Source organism: Corythoichthys intestinalis, chromosome 19 (genome assembly GCF_030265065.1).
Source record: "Corythoichthys intestinalis isolate RoL2023-P3 chromosome 19, ASM3026506v1, whole genome shotgun sequence".
Taxonomy (NCBI): Eukaryota; Metazoa; Chordata; class Actinopteri; order Syngnathiformes; family Syngnathidae; genus Corythoichthys; species Corythoichthys intestinalis.
In genome coordinates this window covers 9,481,811-9,500,458 of record NC_080413.1, presented here as the reverse complement: position 1 = coordinate 9,500,458, position 18,648 = coordinate 9,481,811, and the positions used below count along the sequence as shown (strand labels likewise).

The 18,648-nt window shown below is 41.0% G+C and overlaps 1 protein-coding gene across 1 annotated transcript in view; it reads left to right on the top strand.

Annotated features, from left to right (window-relative positions):
* The window catches only part of mfsd2b (MFSD2 lysolipid transporter B, sphingolipid), a 58,301-nt gene that overhangs the window by 30,194 nt on the left and 9,459 nt on the right, over nt 1-18,648 (top strand). Inside the window, exons 6-11 of the mRNA XM_057822002.1 lie at nt 4,336-4,459; nt 9,833-9,911; nt 9,981-10,162; nt 11,712-11,802; nt 14,271-14,392; nt 14,531-14,614. Coding sequence (XP_057677985.1) covers nt 4,336-4,459; nt 9,833-9,911; nt 9,981-10,162; nt 11,712-11,802; nt 14,271-14,392; nt 14,531-14,614 — 682 coding nt within the window. The remainder of the gene's footprint in view (nt 1-4,335; nt 4,460-9,832; nt 9,912-9,980; nt 10,163-11,711; nt 11,803-14,270; nt 14,393-14,530; nt 14,615-18,648) is intronic.

Genomic DNA, 18,648 nt, shown 5'->3' with positions numbered 1-18,648 from the left:
CTCACAGAAAGAATGTTAATAATGTAAATGCCATCTTGAGGATTTATTGTCATAATAAACAAATACAGTACTTATGTACTGTATGTTGAATGTATATATTCGTCCGAGTTTTATTCCTTTTTTTCATAATGCATTGCCAAAATGTATATGATCGGGAAAAATTATCGGGAATGATTGGAATTGAATCGGGAGCAAAATAAGCAATCGGATCGGGAAATATCGGGATCGGCAGGTACTCAAACTGAAACGATCGGGATCGGGTCGGGAGCAAAAAAACATGATCGGAGCAACCCTAATATTTATACTTCTTTTACGTTTTTTTTCACAAGAGACATCTCTAGGTTGTGACGCAACTTCGCTCCAAAGCACAACGCTCAAAATCCATTTCAAAGCAATAAAACTGGCCACTGGAGGGCAGTAGCGCATTTGGTAAGAACTCATAATGGCCCATGAAAGGAAATGAATGAAGAGAAGTAGTCAGGAAGCGGAAGTTGGAAGAAGTAAGAAGCGTGAGAAAAATGTGGAGAACGATGTAAAACACAAGGCACATGCCCCACACAAGTTCCCTAGGTGAATTCTGCTATGAGGTAGTGGTCACTACAAAAGAAAGATTCAAAAATATCTATCTTGATTAGACAGGCGGTGATGAGGGAAAAATTTACCCCGTCTGGTGAGACAGCCGCGGCCACAACAGGGTCATCTCTCAGTTCAACAGTTTAGTTATGTGTAAATAAATTGTTACTTTGCTATCAAAAGCTCTATTTTTCTTGTTGTTTATGTTATTTTGTAGAAGGAAAACATTATTCAGATGTTTGGGATCTAACTAAAGCAAAAATAGCTGTGTTAAAGTCAAAGTTAAGTTTGAAATGTATGCTTTTACAATAAGCTCAATTTCTCAGTTTTTTTAATCAGAAATTGAAAAACGGCTCAAACTAAGCTATTTTCTAATGCTGATTTCTAAAGACTGGAAAAAGATACGTTTTGTTCCTGCTGAAAGAAGAGAGTCTAATCTTTCTTTTGGTGGGTTCCATGTTTATATAGCAATAGAACAGAATTGTCTGTGGGCCTTGCAAAATCAGTCAAAATCCAGTAAAACGGCCGGGAGCGAAGGGCCTTGTTCTGGTGGAAATGGCTGGGAGTGAATCAGTTGAGTGTCATCCGGCAAATTATGTCGCTACTTCCATTTATGTCCAGCTCGAATCTTTTACATTCATTCAGAATGGAGATAATTTGCCAGATGACACAAAATGGCGTCCGTCAAAAGCATTCGTTAATGCTCATGGCAGTGTCATGTCATAATTATGATGGTCTTATGATAGTCTTATGGCACCACTGTCAAATAAAGTGTTACCAAATACCTTAACTAGCAACTACTGAAACAACTGGAACGATAACTGAAGAAATATTTAGCGCAGAACATGAATTTTGATTGTTATGTACATCTGTAGCGCTGCAATGCATGCTAGGAGGCATATTGGATGACAACAGTGTTGACAGCAGGTGGCAGCAGAGGTTGACTGTCTCCCCCAAGAGAACAGTGATGGCCAAATGAAGCTTCTTGAAGCAATGAAGTTTTGCAGCCAAATTGTTCAAAGCTTCATGGTGGTTCATTTGGTCTCATGACAGTCTTATGATGCCGCTGTCAAATAAAGTGTTCCATGTCTTGGTGCAAATATCCCATAATACAGTGAGGACAGCTGCGGCTTATAGTCCAGTGTGGTTTATCTATGAACAAAGGCCTTTTTCATGTCAAATTTGGTGGGTGGCAGCTTAAAGTCAGGCGTGCCTAATAATGCGAAAATAACGGTTGATGTAGCTTTAGGAGGTATTTAGGGGTATGTAAAGGGTTAATTCCGACTTACGTAGAAACCCGGGTTACGTCACAAGCGTAGGAACAGAACTTGTTCGTAACCCGGGGACTACCTGTATTCTAGGATGATATCCTGACCCATGCATCGATAACTGTTGTGTCGTGAGATAATCGTTCTTCTATCACACATATCGTATCGTGAGGTACCCAGCGGTTCCCACCGCTAATCTCAAGGCACCACTGCTTAATTATAACAAAGTGTTAAAAAGTACTTCATGATTACTTTGAAACTTAAGAATTTATCTTTAAATCCCCTCAGTTCCCTTGCACCTCATCCAATTAATACTGTTTAAATAAGCCTAATAGCATCCAGGATTGTCTTCTTATCACCTGTGCACCATCTTGCAGCAATGTTCCAATTCACAGGACTCTTTCATCACCCACCGGTGGACACCCCCCCTCCCCCCCATACACCCTCTAATAGTGCAGCACCAGCGTTGTACGTCGTCTTTTGTTATTGCAAACAATCGGGAGGAAAGCGGAGCAACACAGCCAGATGCTACCAGAAACCGCTCGGGCTCTCACTCTTCATTATTCCTGTTCCTGTGTCGCAGGGTCAGAGGTGGCTTGTTGTTGTTGTTTTGGCAACGTCACCTGAATGCCATCACTATTTTTTGCCCTTTCAAAATGTCGCTGAGCCTAAATCCTGCTGTGAGAATTCATTATTTTACTTGAAAATTTTTAAGGTGCTTTCATTACGTGACGATAGTCTTGGAAGAATGACAAACAAGTTTAATCAATCATGATTAACTAACAAGTTTTAAAGATTTTTTTTCACTTCGGATTCGATTATCTGTAAAACTCAGTGCAAGTGTTGGCCTAGTTGTTTGATTTACAATAGCCGAAAACTGCAACGGTGCTAAAACCACATATGAATACTGGATTGGATCCAGTCCCAAATCCGAACCACCAAAAGTAGCTTTATAAGTCACTGATACTGAGTTTTGCATCGTAATAAAAAAGCTTATTTTTCCCCCTCTGTTTCAATTTTTGTCTTTGTCTTTTGGTGCACTTATTATTATGGTCCACAAATTCTGCCTGGCAACAAATGGCAATTTCTGACAGAACGTTCTTCTTGTTCCTTAAAAGCAAATGACAAAAAAAGAATAGAAAAACAAAATTTTATTTCACGAACAGATACGGCAAATTGATTCAACGTAGAGTGTTTTTGTGTCGAATCTCTTTTGTGTTGTGGGCATGGCTGAAAAGGTTGTTTTTGTATATCCTGTGATGAGAAATACATACACACACCTAGGTGAAAAAACCCCTATTAAAGAGGGTCCTACAAAAAAGGAGGTGCTACTGAGCTGTGCAGCCGCGCCCTTTTTCAAAACCAATATGAATCTTCTTACACTTACCATTTAAGCACATTGACATTCAACTGGCACCCAAATAAGGCTATGCCATTGACGGCTATGCACGTCCAAATTTTCCATTCATATTAAATGGTAGAAAAACGTGTGGCTAAGATTTTTGACCATACACTTACCATTTAAGCGCATTGACATTCAACTGGCACCCAAATAAGGCTATGCCATTGACGGCTATGCACGTCCAAATTTTCCATTCATATTAAATGGTAGAAAAACGTGTGGCTAAGATTTTTGACCATACACTTACCATTTAAATGCATTGACATTCAACTGGCAATCAAATAAGGCTATGCCATTGACGGCTATGCACGTCCAAATTTTCCATTCATATTAAATGACAGAAAAACGTGTGGCTGGGATTTTTGACCATACACTTACCATTTAAATGCATTGACATTCAACTGGCAATCAAATAAGGCTATGCCATTGACGGCTATGCACGTCCAAATTTTCCCTTCATATCAAATGGTAGAAAAACGTGTGTCTGTGATTTTTGACCATACACTTACCATTTAAATGCATTGACATTCAACTGGCACCCAAAAAAGGCTCTGCCATTGACAGCTATGAACGTCCAACTTTTCGTTCTTGGCCCTGCTGGAGACAATTTTCATTGCTCTACGTTTAAAAAACCCTAATAGGAGAGGTCTTTTTGAAAAATTCTAGGGGGCGACATTGAGCCATTTTGTTAAGGTTTTTTTGCAAGGCCACAAAATTAGCTAAATTTACGCCAAACTGCATCTATCTGCAAATTTTGGTGAGTTTTCGAGCATGTTAAGGCCTCCAAATTGTCCATTCTCATTTACCCTGAAGAAAGAATAATCTTTTCCTTTTGGCTTTAAATAATATCCTTTGTGTTACAATGGGACTCTCGCACCACTTGGTGCTCGGGCCCTAAAAAGCCAACGAAAAAGCTTAACAACAGCTAATGTGTCAATTTATGCAAATATTATTCAACAAGATTCACATAGCTTAGTGATATAGCTTAGCCTAGTGATGTGACATGGTTCTGATGTTATATAACGGATTAAACCAGACATTGTTTGATTGACAGCTGTAGTTAAAACGCTGCCACCCCCTCCCTTCCCGCAGGATGCTTGGCGTTACACCCTTCTTGGTGGTGTCCTACTTCTACCTCTGGTACGTTCCCCCCTTCATTAACGGGAGGTTCGTGTGGTACCTCGGCTTCTACTGCCTCTACCAGACCCTAATCACAGTGAGTACCACACTCACCACATGTACCCTTTCCATCATCATTAGTGTACAATTCATGTCCTGTCAAAAAACTGGCAAAACTGTTGTGTGCTAGAAACACAGTACGGGTAGCCTATCTGCCACTGCAATGACAAGGCTTTTCTTTTTTAATATTACATGACCAGTCTTACCCTCCAAGCTACAGTTTTTCCATTTTTCCTCACTTATCTAAATGCAGAACTTGATAGGATGAAAGTTGAAGGTGAAAGTTAACAGGAGGAGTAATTACATTTGGGAATTACCCTCCCGCTAGGGGAAGATGTCAAGATTTGAGCCCGCGAGCTGTAAGGGGCGTCGACCCCCTCAAAGGGAAAGCGCAGCTATTCCTGGCGCCTTTTGTCATCGCAGTCCATTCATCTCCTCATGGCCTGTAATAGTGTACTACGCTAACGGCGTGATAAGTATACACTTGTCATGTATACGTTGCTTATTTCTGTTTGCATCCCACAGACATTTCAAGAGTATCACCTAAGTTTCAAGGCTGTCAAAAAATGCTAATTGTCATGAATTAGAAAAAGTCGTAAATTTTTACTGATCTTATCTTTGACACCAGCTATTTCATGAACGTTAGATTCTGGCTCTGACATACAGTGGGGAAAATAAGTATTTAGTCAACCACTAATTGTTCTCCCACTTGAAAATATTAGAAAGGCCTGTAATTGTCAACATGGGTAAACCTCAACCATGAGAGACACAATGTGGGAAAAAAACAGAAAATCACATTGTTTGATTTTTAAAGAATTTATTTGCAAATCATGGTGGAAAATAAGTATTTGGTCAATACCAACAGTTCATCTCAATACTTTGTTATGTACCCTTTGTTGGCAATAATGGAGGCCAAACGTTTTCTGTAACTCTTCACAAGCTTTTCACACACTGTTGCTGGTATTTTGGCCCATTCCTCCATGCAGATCTCCATGGGGCTGTTGTTGGGCAACACGGACTTTCAACTCCCTCCACAGATTTTCTATGGGGTTGAGATCTGGAGACTGGCTAGGCCACTCCAGGACCTTGAAATGCTTCTTACGAAGCCACTCCTTTGTTGCCCTGGCTGTGTGTTTGGGATCATTGTCATGCTGAAAGACCCAGCCACGTCTCATCTTCAATGCCCTTGCTGATGGAAGGAGATTTTCACTCAAAATCTCTCGATACATGGCCCCATTCATTCTTTCCTTTACACAGATCAGTCGTCCTGGTCCCTTTGCCAAAAAACAGCCCCAAAGCATGATGTTTCCACCCCCATGCTTCACAGTGGGTAGGGTGTTCTTCGGATGCAATTCAGTATTCTTTTTCCTCCAAACACGAGAACCTGTGTTTCAACCAAAAAGTTCTATTTTGGTTTCATCTGACCATAACACATCCTCTCCCCTCCCAGTCCTCTTCAAGATCATCCAAAAGCTCTCTAGCGAACTGCAGACGGGCCTGGACGTGTACTTTCTTCAACAGGGGGATACGTCTGGAAGTGCAGGATTTGAGTCCCTGGCGGCGCATTGTGTTACTGATAGTAGCCTTTGTTACTGTGATCTCAGCTCTCTGTAGGTCATTCACTAGGTCCCACATGTGGTTCTGGGACTTTTGCTCACCGTTCTTGTTATCATTTTGACGCCACGGGATGAAATCCTGCATGGAGCCCCAGATCGAGGGAGATTATCAGTGGTCTTGTATGTCTTCAATTTTCTAATAATTGCTCCCACTGTTGATTTCTTCACACCAAGCGTTTTACTTATTGCAGATTCAGTCTTCCCAGCCTGGTGCAGGTCTACAATTTTGTCTCTGGTGTCCTTCGACAGCTCTTTGGTCTTGTCCATAGTGGAGTTTTGAGTGTGACTGACTGAAGTTGTGGACAGGTGTCTTTTATACCGATAATTAGTTAAAACAGGCGCCATTAATACAGGTAACGAGTGGAGCCTCGTTAGACCTCATTAGAAGAACTTAGACCTTTTTGACAGCCAGAAATCTTGCTTGTTTGTAGGTGACCACTCTAATTTGGAAATAAATTCTTGAAAAATCAAACAAATAGGAGAACTTGCACCATTAGGAGAAAACAGCGAATGGGAAAGGGTTACGGGGGAACAGAAGAAAAGGAGAGAGAGACAGAAGAAACACAAACAGCAACAAGAAATACATTAAACGCCTACACTAACCATTAATATGTTGGTGCTATCGTTAGCTGTTTGTATTTCCAGTTGACACCATGTGGGGGGCCTGATGACCAAGGAAAGAGGGGGGAGGGGCTGAAAAATAAGTGATTGGGACGGGTGGAGTGTACACAAATCAGCTATGTGGTCTAGAACCCAGTATTTGTGTGACTCCCCTGTGAGAGTATGTTGGCATCCTATTCAATGCTGTCTGATCGCTAATCCTGACACCGAGGTTTTCTACTTGAGTGTGTCTAATTGCAACTAGTCATGCAAGAATTCAATCCGACAATGTTTTAATTAGAAGAGACTGGCCAGGAGGTCCAATCCTGTTCATGGGGTTGTTATGCCTGACAGGCATGGTGTAGCCCATTCATTCTGTACATACAAAATCACATGCTTTTATTTTGACATTGGCGCTGTAGATTTCTGATTGTGTTATTTGGCTCAATATCGTATCAGCAGTTACAGTACATTCGTTCATTCCCCCCTACAGGTCGAATTGGGATTGGAACGTCTAGCACAGTCAATGGTATCCAATGAGTTAACATGTAAATGACCCAAAAATGCCCCAAAACCAACAGGTAATGACAAGAAATCAACAGGAAGTAACCTGGAAATGCTCTAAAATTAACAGGCAATGATCCAAAATTACAGGCAAATGACCTGTAAGTGACGCAAAATTAACTCATTGCCTGCCGTTTAGAATGATAGGTATTTTGATTCATTAAATTGGGAGGACTGGCTGTGAATGCTCTCTCTCAGGGCCATTGACGGCACTAAATGTCCAATCCATTTTGGCCAAATGAAGGTGAGTAAACTCATTCGGCCAAAAATAAACGAATCCAGCCCAACATGAGATGTACCGTATTTTTCGGACTACAGTTTTGGTCAAACGTTTACATACACTTGTGAAGAACATAATGTCATGGCTCTCTTGAGTTTCCAGTTATTTCTACAACTCTGATTTTTCTCTGATAGAGTGATTGGAACAGATACTTCTTTGTCACAAAAAACATTCATGAAGTTTTATGACTTTATTATCGGTGAACAGAAAAAAGTGATCAAATCTGCTGGGTCAAAAATATACATACAGCAGCGCTAATATTTGGTAACATGTCCCTTGGCCATTTTCACTTCAATTAGGCGCTTTTGGTAGCCATCCACAAGCTTCTGGCAGAATCTTTGACCACTCCTCTTGACAGAATTGGTGCAGTTCAGTTAAATTTGATGGCTTTCTGACATGGACTTGTTTCTTCAGCATTGTCCACAAGTTCTCAATGGGGTTTAAGTCAGGCCATTCGAAAACCTTAATTCTAGCCTGATTTAGCCATTCCATTACCACTTTTGATGTGTGTTTGGGGTCATTGTCCTGTTGGAACACCCAACTGCGGCCAAGACCGGATCTTCGGGCTGATGACGTTAGGTTATCTTGAAGAATTTGAAGGTAATCCTCCTTCTTCATTATCCCATTTACTCTCTGTAAAGCACCAGTTCCATTGACAGCAAAACAGCCCCACAGCATAATACTACCACCACTGTGCTTGACAGTAGGCATGGTGTACTTGGGGTTAAAGGCCTCACCTTTTCTCCTCCAAACATATTGCTGAGCATTGTGGCCAAACAGCTCGATTTTTGTTTCATCTGACCACAGAAATTTCCTCCAGAAGGTCTTATCTTCGTCCATGTGATCAGCAGCAAACTTCAGTCGAGCCTTAAGGTGCCGCTTTTGGAGCAAGGGCTTCCTTCTTGCACGGCAGCCTCTCAGTCCATGGTGATGCAAAACACGCTTGACTGTGGACACTGACACCTGTGTTCCAGCAGCTTCCAATTCTTGGCAGATCTGCGTTTTGGTGATTCTCGGTTGAATCTTCACCCTCCTGACCAATTTTCTCTCAGCAGCAGGTGATAGCTTGCGTTTTCTTCCTGATCGTGGCAGTGACAAAACAGTGCCATGCACTTTATACTTACAAACAATTGTTTGCACTGTTGCTCTTGGGACTTGCAGCTGCTTTGAAATGGCTCCAAGTGACTTTCCTGACTTGTTCAAGTCAATGATTGTTCAAGTCAATAATCACTCACAAGAAATTGCTAATTCATGTTGCTGTATGTATATTTTTGACCCAGCAGATTTGATCACTTTTTCTGTCAACCCATAATAAAGTCATAAAAGAACCAAACTTCATGAATGTTTTTTGTGACAAAGAAGTATCTGTTCCAATCACTCTATCGGAGAAAAATCAGAGTTGTAGAAATAACTGGAAACTCAAGAGAGCCGTGACATTATGTTCTTCACAAGTGTATGTAAACTTTTGACCTCACTGTATAAGTCGCAGTTTTTTTTCATTGTTTGGTTTCATAGATGCGACTTATAAACCATTATTATGTCGTTTCACGCATTATTTCCTCCGCGTTGAGAGAAGCCAGCTGAAGTGGCTCGGGCATCTGGTTCGGATGCCTCCTGGACACCTCCTGGAGAGGTGTTTCGGGTATGTCCCACCAGCGGGAGGCCACGACATGCTGGAGAGACTATGTCTCTCAGCTGGCCTGGGGTATGTACGCCTTGGGGTCCCACTGGAGGAGCTGATTGTAACGGCTGGGGAGATGGAAGTCTGGGCTTCCCTGAAAAAGCTGCTGCCTTTGTGACCCTACCCCAGATTAAGCGTTAGAAAATGGATGGAATTAATTTCACGCTAAACCGCAAGAGGGCGCTTAAGGCCTGTGTTTCAACATTGGCGGTAACTTATAAAAACAAGTAAAAACAACTGAGAAGGGCTTAACAAAATGGCACTGAAAATAAAATCGGATTCTGCAGATTACAAACTGCAAGTACTGGAATAAGCAGTAAATATGCAGAAATATTTGAAGTTAGCAAGAAACTGGCAAAATGCAGAGGTTACTATCACCATACACGTTCTCTATTCCATTTTTATTTCAAATTGCCTTTGAAGTTGACATGTCTGTTCTTAGTGTTGGAGTTAATCAAATAGATTTCCCTCAAAAATGCGATTTCTACTTTGGTGCATCTTATAAATGTTTCTTTTTCACTTCATTGCACATTTTTTGACAGGTACGACTTCTACTCAGGTGCGATTTATATCCGAAAATACGTTAACTGCTATAAACGTGGCCCGCGAACCAATATGACTTTGAAACCCCTGGTTTAAATGACCTACCTGCCTCTGTTCTTTTCCTAGTGCTACCACGTGCCTTATTCCGCTCTTACCATGTTCCTAAGCACAGACCAGGGGGAGCGTGACTCTGCCACCGCCTACCGTAAGCGCCTTCCCAACGCTATCCGTCAATCATTCAGGATGATGGATTTACCTGTATGTTTTCTGTCAGGAATGACTCTAGAAGTGTTGGGCACCTTGGCCGGCGCCGCCATCCAAGGTCAGATTGTGGCCAGCGCCCACGGACTCAAACACTGCCAAGGGAACAACGCTACCGTCAATGCGCTTAACAACAGCGGAGGTGCGGAGGTTGTTCGGAGTTTGGTGCGCTCGAAGGAATACATGACACATGCTGTAAGTGAAAACAATATGTAAGCATTGTTTAAATTGGGTATGTGAGCCAATCATGGCTGCTATTCACAATGATGGACGTCCAATCCATTTTGACTAGGAGGGCTGGCAGCCATCATTCGATCACCAGTGTTGTTTTCTGCTCTCAACACTGTTGTCATCCAACATTCCTCCTAGCATGCATTGCGGCGCTACAGATGTAAATAACAGTCATGTTCTGTGCTAATTATTTCTTCAGTTACTGTTCCAGTTGTTTCATTAATTGCTATTGGTATTTGGTAACATTTTCTTGGATAGTGGTCCCATAATACTGTCATAAGACAGTCATAATTATTACATGACACTGTCATAAGCATTAATGAATGCTTATAATAGATGTCGGTTAGTGTCATCCAGCAAATTATCTCACTTTTGAATGGACGTAAAAGATCTGAGCTGGACATTAATGGATTTAGCGACATAATCTGCCACATGACACATATTGACATCTGTCATAAGCATTCAGTAATGCCCATGATAGTGTCATGTCATACTTATGATGCCGCTGTTAAATAAAGTGGTACCTATTGACTCAAATAAATCAACAAATAAGCCACACTTGACTATAAGCCACAGGATTCAAAATGAGGAAAAAAAGTAGCGGCTTATAGTCCGAAAATTAGGGTACTCACCCCCCTTCTGTCATTGTTTGCATACTATCCTCATTGAAACTTGAAAACCTATACATGTTTGGGTGGTTTTAATTAAAGCAGACACGGTTTTTACATCTGTGTGATTTTGACATTTTATGAGGAAATGTGAGAAATTCCAAAAGGTTCAGATACTTTTTCATACCACTGTATGTACAGTGTTTCACTGTTTCCATTAGTTACAATCAGCTGCCAGACTAATTGTTGTGAAACTGACTGTTGGGGTTCCCTCCTATGCAGAGGGTCTCCTCTGTCTGGAAGTTCTTATTCTATTTATAGCCCAGCCAGAATGTTCAAAGACGTCTTGCGTTGTCGCGAATATTAGGTGGCAAAATGGATTGTTTGCAGGGGAAACATGGCTGAAGGACAAAATAGGCAATAACTACGGTAGACTGATGACAATATGGTTCTCACCCCAGAAGTGTGGCTGAATTACCATGTGACTTTGTCTGAGGAGAAACACATGCAAGTGATTTGTGTCTATAATATTACTAGTATGTGTTTGTGAGGCACAGCAGGGTGGAAAAGTAATGTGATAGGTGGCATGTTGGGATGCTGGTTTTTGGCCACAGCTATTTGGGCTTGTTCTTTCCGGCACATTTTGAGTAAAGCCTCCTCAGTGGTTTGGGCAAAGTCAAATAATGACGGCGGGAAAAGGGAGCAAACAAACAGAAGCGCTATTTTTGGCGTCTGACTTATTGCCGCCCTCTGTTTGCTCACTAATGTATACGCAAGGGGAAAGTGACACACCGCAATGCAACTAGTCAACATGGCGGGGTGATGGATTTAGGATGTTTTTATTGTAGGGCATTAAGAGGCTAAAATAGAGGAAATGACGGTCTTGGCTATTTTTCTGGTTGCAGAAGGAAGTTTACATGATCGCTGCTGGTGTCATCGGGGGAATCTTCCTGGTCTGCACTGTGGTCATGTTCCTCGGAGTGAAGGAGAAAGACGGTGAGGCCTAACTAACAGTCTATAACAGTATATAGAGAACAGACATGAAAAATAAATAAAGTAACAAAATTCATCATGAGAACTTAGAATTTAGGGAACACGTTTACAATAGCATCAGGGCTGTCAACAGACTTGCAGGGGCCCGGGGACAAGAGACCATTACACCCCACGCCTGCCACCGGCTTGTCACGACAACATACGCAGTACTTTTAACGCTTTGCAAGCAATTACAGTGTAAATTTTTTAATTATTTAATTTGAGATGGACAGTTAAATCTAACAGACCGTAATTTGATGTGACACAATATAAACAAACAATTTCCATCTATTGTCCCATGTAAGCTACAATACAATACAACTGAGAGTGCTATGCCTACCTGCTAAGCAACAAAACAGTATAACTAGACATCTTGTGCCTGCCACATCCCTGGGGTTATCAAGCCCTCAAACAGTGATGCGCCTAGATTTTTTGACAGCAAACTGATTTATAACATCATTGAAATCCAGTTTTTGAGCTAGCTCACGCGCAATGCAGAGCATGGCTAGGTTGTTAAGCCTGCCCTGTGATATGGTGGAGCATTGGTAGTTTTTTTATTATTTTCATTTTACATAAGGCTCGCTCTCCTCCAGATACAGTCACTTGCAAAGACAAGAAAATGCGTAGCAGTGTGCAGTGATCAAAGATAAATCCAGCCACCGGACCCAAGTTTATTCAGCCCCGCGCACCTGCTCCCCACAGACTAACATATACAGTGGGGCAAATAAGTATTTAGTCCACCACTAATCGTGCAAGTTCTCCCACTTGAAAATATTAGAGAGGCCTGTAATTGTCAACATGGGTAAACCTCAACAGAGTGTGGAAAAAAAACAAAACAGAAAATCACATTGTTTGATTTTTAAAGAATGTATTAGCAAATCATGGTGGAAAATGAGTATTTGGTCAATACCAAAAGTTCATCTCAATACATTGTTATGTACCCTTTGTTGGCAACAACGGAGGCCAAACGTTTTCTGTAACTCTTCACAAGCTTTTCACACACTGTTGCTGGTATTTTGGCCCATTCCTCCATGCAGATCTCCTCTAGAGCAGTGATGTTTTGGGGCTGACTTTCAACTCCCTCCACAGATTTTCTATGGGGTTGACATCTGGAGACTGGCTAGGCCACTCCAGGACCTTGAAATTCTTCTTACGAAGCCACTCCTTTGTTGCCCTGGCTGTGTGTTTGGGATCATTGTCATGCTGAAAGACCCAGCCACGTCTCATCTTCAATGCCCTTGCTGATGGAAGGAGATTTTCACTCAAAATCTCTCGATACATGGCCCCATTCATTCTTTCCTTTACACAGATCACTCGTCCTGGTCCCTTTGCAGAAAACAGCCCCAAAGCATGATGTTTTCACCCCCATGCTTCACAGTGGGTATGGTGTTCTTCGGATGCAATTCAGTATTCTTTATCCTACAAACACGTTAACCTGTGTTTCTACCAAAAAGTTCTATTTTGGGTTCATCTGACCATAACACATTCTCCCAGTCCTCTTCTGGATCATCCAAATACTCTCTAGCGAACCGCAGACAGGCCTGGACGTGTACTTTCTTCAGCAGGGGGACACGTCTGGCAGTGCAGGATTTGAGTCCCTGGTAGCGCATTGTGTTACTGATAGTAGCATTTGTTACTGTGATCCCAGCTTTCTGTAGGTCATTCACTCGGTCCCCCCATGTGGTTCTGGGATTTTTGCTCACCGTTCTTGTTATCATTTTGACGCCACGGGGTGAGATCTTGCAAGGAGCCCCAGATCGAGGGAGATTATCAGTGGTCTTGTATGTCTTCCAGTTTCTAATAATTGCTCCCACAGTTGATTTCTTTCCACCAAGTGTTTTACCTATTGCAGATTCAGTCTTCCTAGCCTGGTGCAGGTCTACAATTTTGTCTCTGGTGTCCTTCGACAGCTCTTTGGTCTTGGCCATAGTGGAGTTTGGAGTGTGACTGATTGAGTTGTGGACAGGTGTCTTGTATACCGATAATGAGTTAAAACAGGTGCCATTAATACAGGTAACGAGTGGAGCCTCGTTAGAAGAAGTTAGACCTCTTTGACAGCCAGAAATCTTGCTTGTTTGTAGGTGACCAAATACTTATTTTCCACTCTAATTTGGAAATAAATTCTTAAAAATCAAACAATATGATTATCTGTTTTTTTTTTCCACATTCTGTCTCTCATGGTTGAGGTTTACCCATCTTGACAATTACAAGCCTCTCTAATCTTTGCAAGTAGGAGAACTTGCACAATTGTTTTTTGACTAAATACTTATTTGCCCCACTGTATACATTAACTAAATTACCACTGAAACAGAAAGCTAGATAGTTAACTTACTGATAAAGGAAAACTCTTGTTTTTGGCTATTAAACTGCCACATTTGTACACAAAAAGACCCAAAATTAATGCAAATTTTCAATCACATTACTCTTGCCAGATCCTTACGCGCCAAAGACAGAGAAGCAGATTCCGTTCCACCGCGGCTTTATCATGGTGATGCGTCACGGGCCGTACCTCATCCTCACTGCCGCTTTCCTCTTCATCCTGGTGGCCATTCAGGTTGTCCGCTCAATCAATGCTAATCGGTCCATGCCCGGCCCCGGCTGGCAGATCAATGAACAGCAAGTTTCTATTTCTGTAATGTTTTGTCTGCCCTGAGCTCATCTTGCGTGACTTCTTCTTGCTTGTTGTCTACAGCTGGTGCAGAACAATTTTGTCCTCTTCTGCACGTACGCTGCAGACCTGAGGGAACACTTCCAGAATATCGTGCTGACCATCCTGGTGAGTTGACATTTTTATTCTGTTCTTCGTGGCCATTACATGGCTAGTTTCCTAAGCAAATCCAGCATTTTGAATGTGCAATGTTTGTCCACAAAAAGCAGCCGTTTGACACTGAGTCCATTGACTGTTTCATTTTGGGTGTCTCTGAAATAGTGTTTACTTGTTCTCAAATAGCTTTCAACACAGGTTTGACTTCCTCCTCACATTGAATGAAACCTGTTGGCGAATACAGCCAATGAAAGCTGTTTATAGTAGGGCTGTCAAACGATTAAAATTTTGAATCGAGTTAATCACAGCTTAAAAATTAATTTATCGTTATTAATCGCAATTTAAACCATCTCTAAAATATGCCATATATTTCTGTGAATTATTGTTGGAATGGAAAGATAAGACACAAGACATAAACATTCAACATACTGTACAAAAGTACTGTATTTGTTTATTATAACAATAAATCCACAAGATGGCATTAACATTATTAACATTTTTTCTGTGAGAGGGATCCACGGATAGAAAGACTTGTAGTTCGTAAAAGATAAATATGAGTGCAAGTTTTAGTAATTTTATATTAAAACTAGAGATTGATCAGGTCCGATCACGTCATTTTCAAAGTATTGGAATCGGCAAAAAAATATCGGCCATGCCTTTTTTAAATATATATACTTTTTAATTAAGTCGTTTTCTAATTGTATTTAACGTTACAGACATAATATGTTACACTCATCCAGAGTCTTTAGTTTAGGCTTAAGGTAGGGTTATCAGATTTATCCCAATAATGGTGGTAATTAATCTAAAAAAAAAAAAGTATCACGTTAAAATATTTAATGCAATTAATGCATGCGCTGCACGACCCACTCACGCATTGTCGCGCTCAATCTTAAATGGCGCCGTTTTACCTATATAGAGAGATAAAAGGCAGCGTAAAATGAGTAGAGTGAATTTTGACAGCCTTTGGAGCCTTTTTAAAATTGGCTAAAGACTTACAAAATCTCTCTCCCTACGATTAGAAATATCATGGGAAGCAATGTGGGGAAGCAAGGTAGCAATTGATCTTTTTCTTAACACCTTATGTTATTTCCCAACGCAGAGAAGATATATCAATTGGTAGCACTACGCACAGTCATGGTTCCACTTCCCATCATGCATTTGGGCATAGCCACAGTATCATTTACTGCAAGCTCAACAAATACACTAGATGGCAATATTTAGTCACAATATACAAAGTCACAAGTCTTTCTATCTGTGGATCCCTCCCACAGAAAGAATGTTAATAATGTAAATGCCATCTTGAGGATTTATTGTCATACTAAACAAATACAGTACTTATGTACTGTATGTTGGATGTATATATTCGTCCAAGTTTTATTCATTTTTTTCTTAATGCCTTGTATATGATCGGGAAAAATTATCGGGAATGATTGGAATTGAATCGGGACCAAAAAAAAGCAATCGGATCGGGAAATATCGGGATCGGCAGATTCTCAAACTAAAACGATCGGGATCGGATCGGGAACAAAAAAACATGATCGGAACAACCCTAATTAAAACCCCTCTTAATTTTTTCGTTTTAATAAAATTTGTAAAATTTTCCATCAAAAGATAAACTAATAGCTCGCCATTGTTGACGTCGCCGAGCGGGGACGTCTCATCGGGCTCCCTGCCGTTCTTCCACAGTGTCTTTATCTACGTAAGGTAGTGATTGAAATACACCACAAGGTGTCAATGGTGAGTTTTAAATTAATTAGAGATCTAGCCAAGGCAAAGTCTGAGTAAGTTTTATTTGTATTTTTGTTAGGTCTGAAACTCGTTCTTTAACTTAGTTATTTACCCAAGGCAAGCTGACAAAAGGCAGGGCATAAAGTGAGACAGAGTCAGAGAGTTTACATTTTTCAACCTGCAGGTTGGGAGAGCCAGGAGACATAGTTCCGCGACCAATGTCTCATTGAAGTCTCTCTCCGAACTCCCCCGCGCTGCTAACTTTTATTGAGGGCTTGTTGATGGGCAGAACACAGTTACCACACTGTTGTCCAACGTGGCGGGCAAGTTCCTTATTCTAGTCATTGATTGAACAGTCACACTCTTGATTGAATTAACAGTCACACTCTTGAGCAGGCTAGATATCTTTGTTTTGAACACACATTTGCACTCAAAGTACTGTAGCTTGGTGGAAAAGTACTGAGACGTGGTGTGATGAATCAACATACAGTGGGGAGAACAAGTATTTGATACACTGCCAATAGGAGAACCCATTGGCAGTGTATCAAATACTTGTTCCCCCCACTGTATGTGTGTGTATCTATTTATCAGCAGAATGTGAGGAATCGCCGGTAAACACATGATTATGGGCTAAAACTGTATTCTTCATAATAGCTTGGGAGTGCGTGTATAAAAGCTGTGGGAGAGCAAACTGGCATAATATATTTGGCATACAACTTATCTTACAATTTTGTATAGCTATTTTGATTGGGAATGCCAGTTCTCTTTCCATTGAGCGCTTTTCTTTTTGTGAACATAATTTTTTTGAGAGATAGGAATATTATTTTTGTTGTGCTTTCACTAAATGATGCTGTAGCGATTTAACTGTTCCGCCTAAATGCATGATGGGAGGTTGGGCAACCATGACTGTCAGTGGTGGCTGCAAATGGTATACAATATGTTCTTCGTTGTGTTCAATTAAACGTGTTAAGAAAAAGATTGTCGCTGGCTCTGCCTAAATGCATGATGGGAAGTTGGACAACCATGACTGTTAGTAGTGGCTGCCAAAGCTTAAGCCAACAAAAGGCGCGGTCTGAACACCTGTATCCACTAGCATTTTCACTCTCAATATGCTAAAACGGCGCCACTGAAACTGTTGGAGGCAACGTATGAACGGGTCATTCCGTGCATGCATTAATTGCGTCAAATATTTTAACGTGATTAATTTAGAAAAATTAATTACCGTCCGTTAACGCGATAAATTTGACAGCCCTAGTTTATAGTAAAGCTAGGAAATTACGTTAGCCTCAAGGTTCTAAATGTTGTACTGCGTATTTGCACAAATGATAGTCATTCAAATATCCTGAGACTAAGGGTTGATTTTTCAACACTGACACTTAGACATGTGCCGATTACCGGTTTTAAGATATACCGTGGTATGAAAACGTCAAGGATTCAAAACCGCAAACATTTTCCGTCATACCGTCCCTAAGGTATTAGCTATTTTTTAATGTCCCAAAAATGCATGGAGAAATCCCTCGCTTGCAGCTGCAAGGCTCAACCCTCCCCCACTGGTTGTTGCTCAGTGAGTCGGCTGTGCTACACGATGGCTGGAGGAGGTGAAACTCCTGAACTTTTTTCGCCCATCGAAGAAAACAAAATCGCTGGTATGGGAGTACTTCGACTAGAGAAAAGTGGTTTTGAGGAGGATAGCCAACCGACATGTAAAACATGTTTGGGGAGTGGGGTGGATGCTGAGGAGGCAATACCTCCAGTATGATTTTGCATTTATACAAAATTCAAGGTTAGTAAACACCGTCATGAACGTTTCCCACCAGCTACGAGAGTTAACTCCAGTGTGTTTAGTGTGTCTAGCGGTGGTAAAATGTGGTGTTTTTTCTTCTCTGGTAACTGTCTGTGTTGAGAAAAGTAGTGTGTGTATAATGTAAACATTATATACACATGCCTTTTTTGGAAAATTCAATAATAATTGAATTATTTTTTTCCTGATGGTAACAATTTAGACCTGTGGCTGTGGGTTTAGGCTCACCTAAAGCACTGCATTTATTTTAGTTTTATTTAGAAAGCTCTAATTGCAATACCGTGAAACCGTGATATATTGGCTTAAAGCAGGGGTGTCCAAACTTTTTGCAAAGGGGGCCAGATTTGGTGCGGTAAAAATGTGGGGGGCCAACCTTGGCTGTCAATCTTTACGTAGAACAATATGTTTAAGCAAATTTTAGCAAGCCATTCAGTGTGTCACATTTGCTTTATTATTTTTTTTAATGAATAATTTCAACAATCTCACAGCTAGCCTTTGTGGCGTTCTCTTTCGTCTT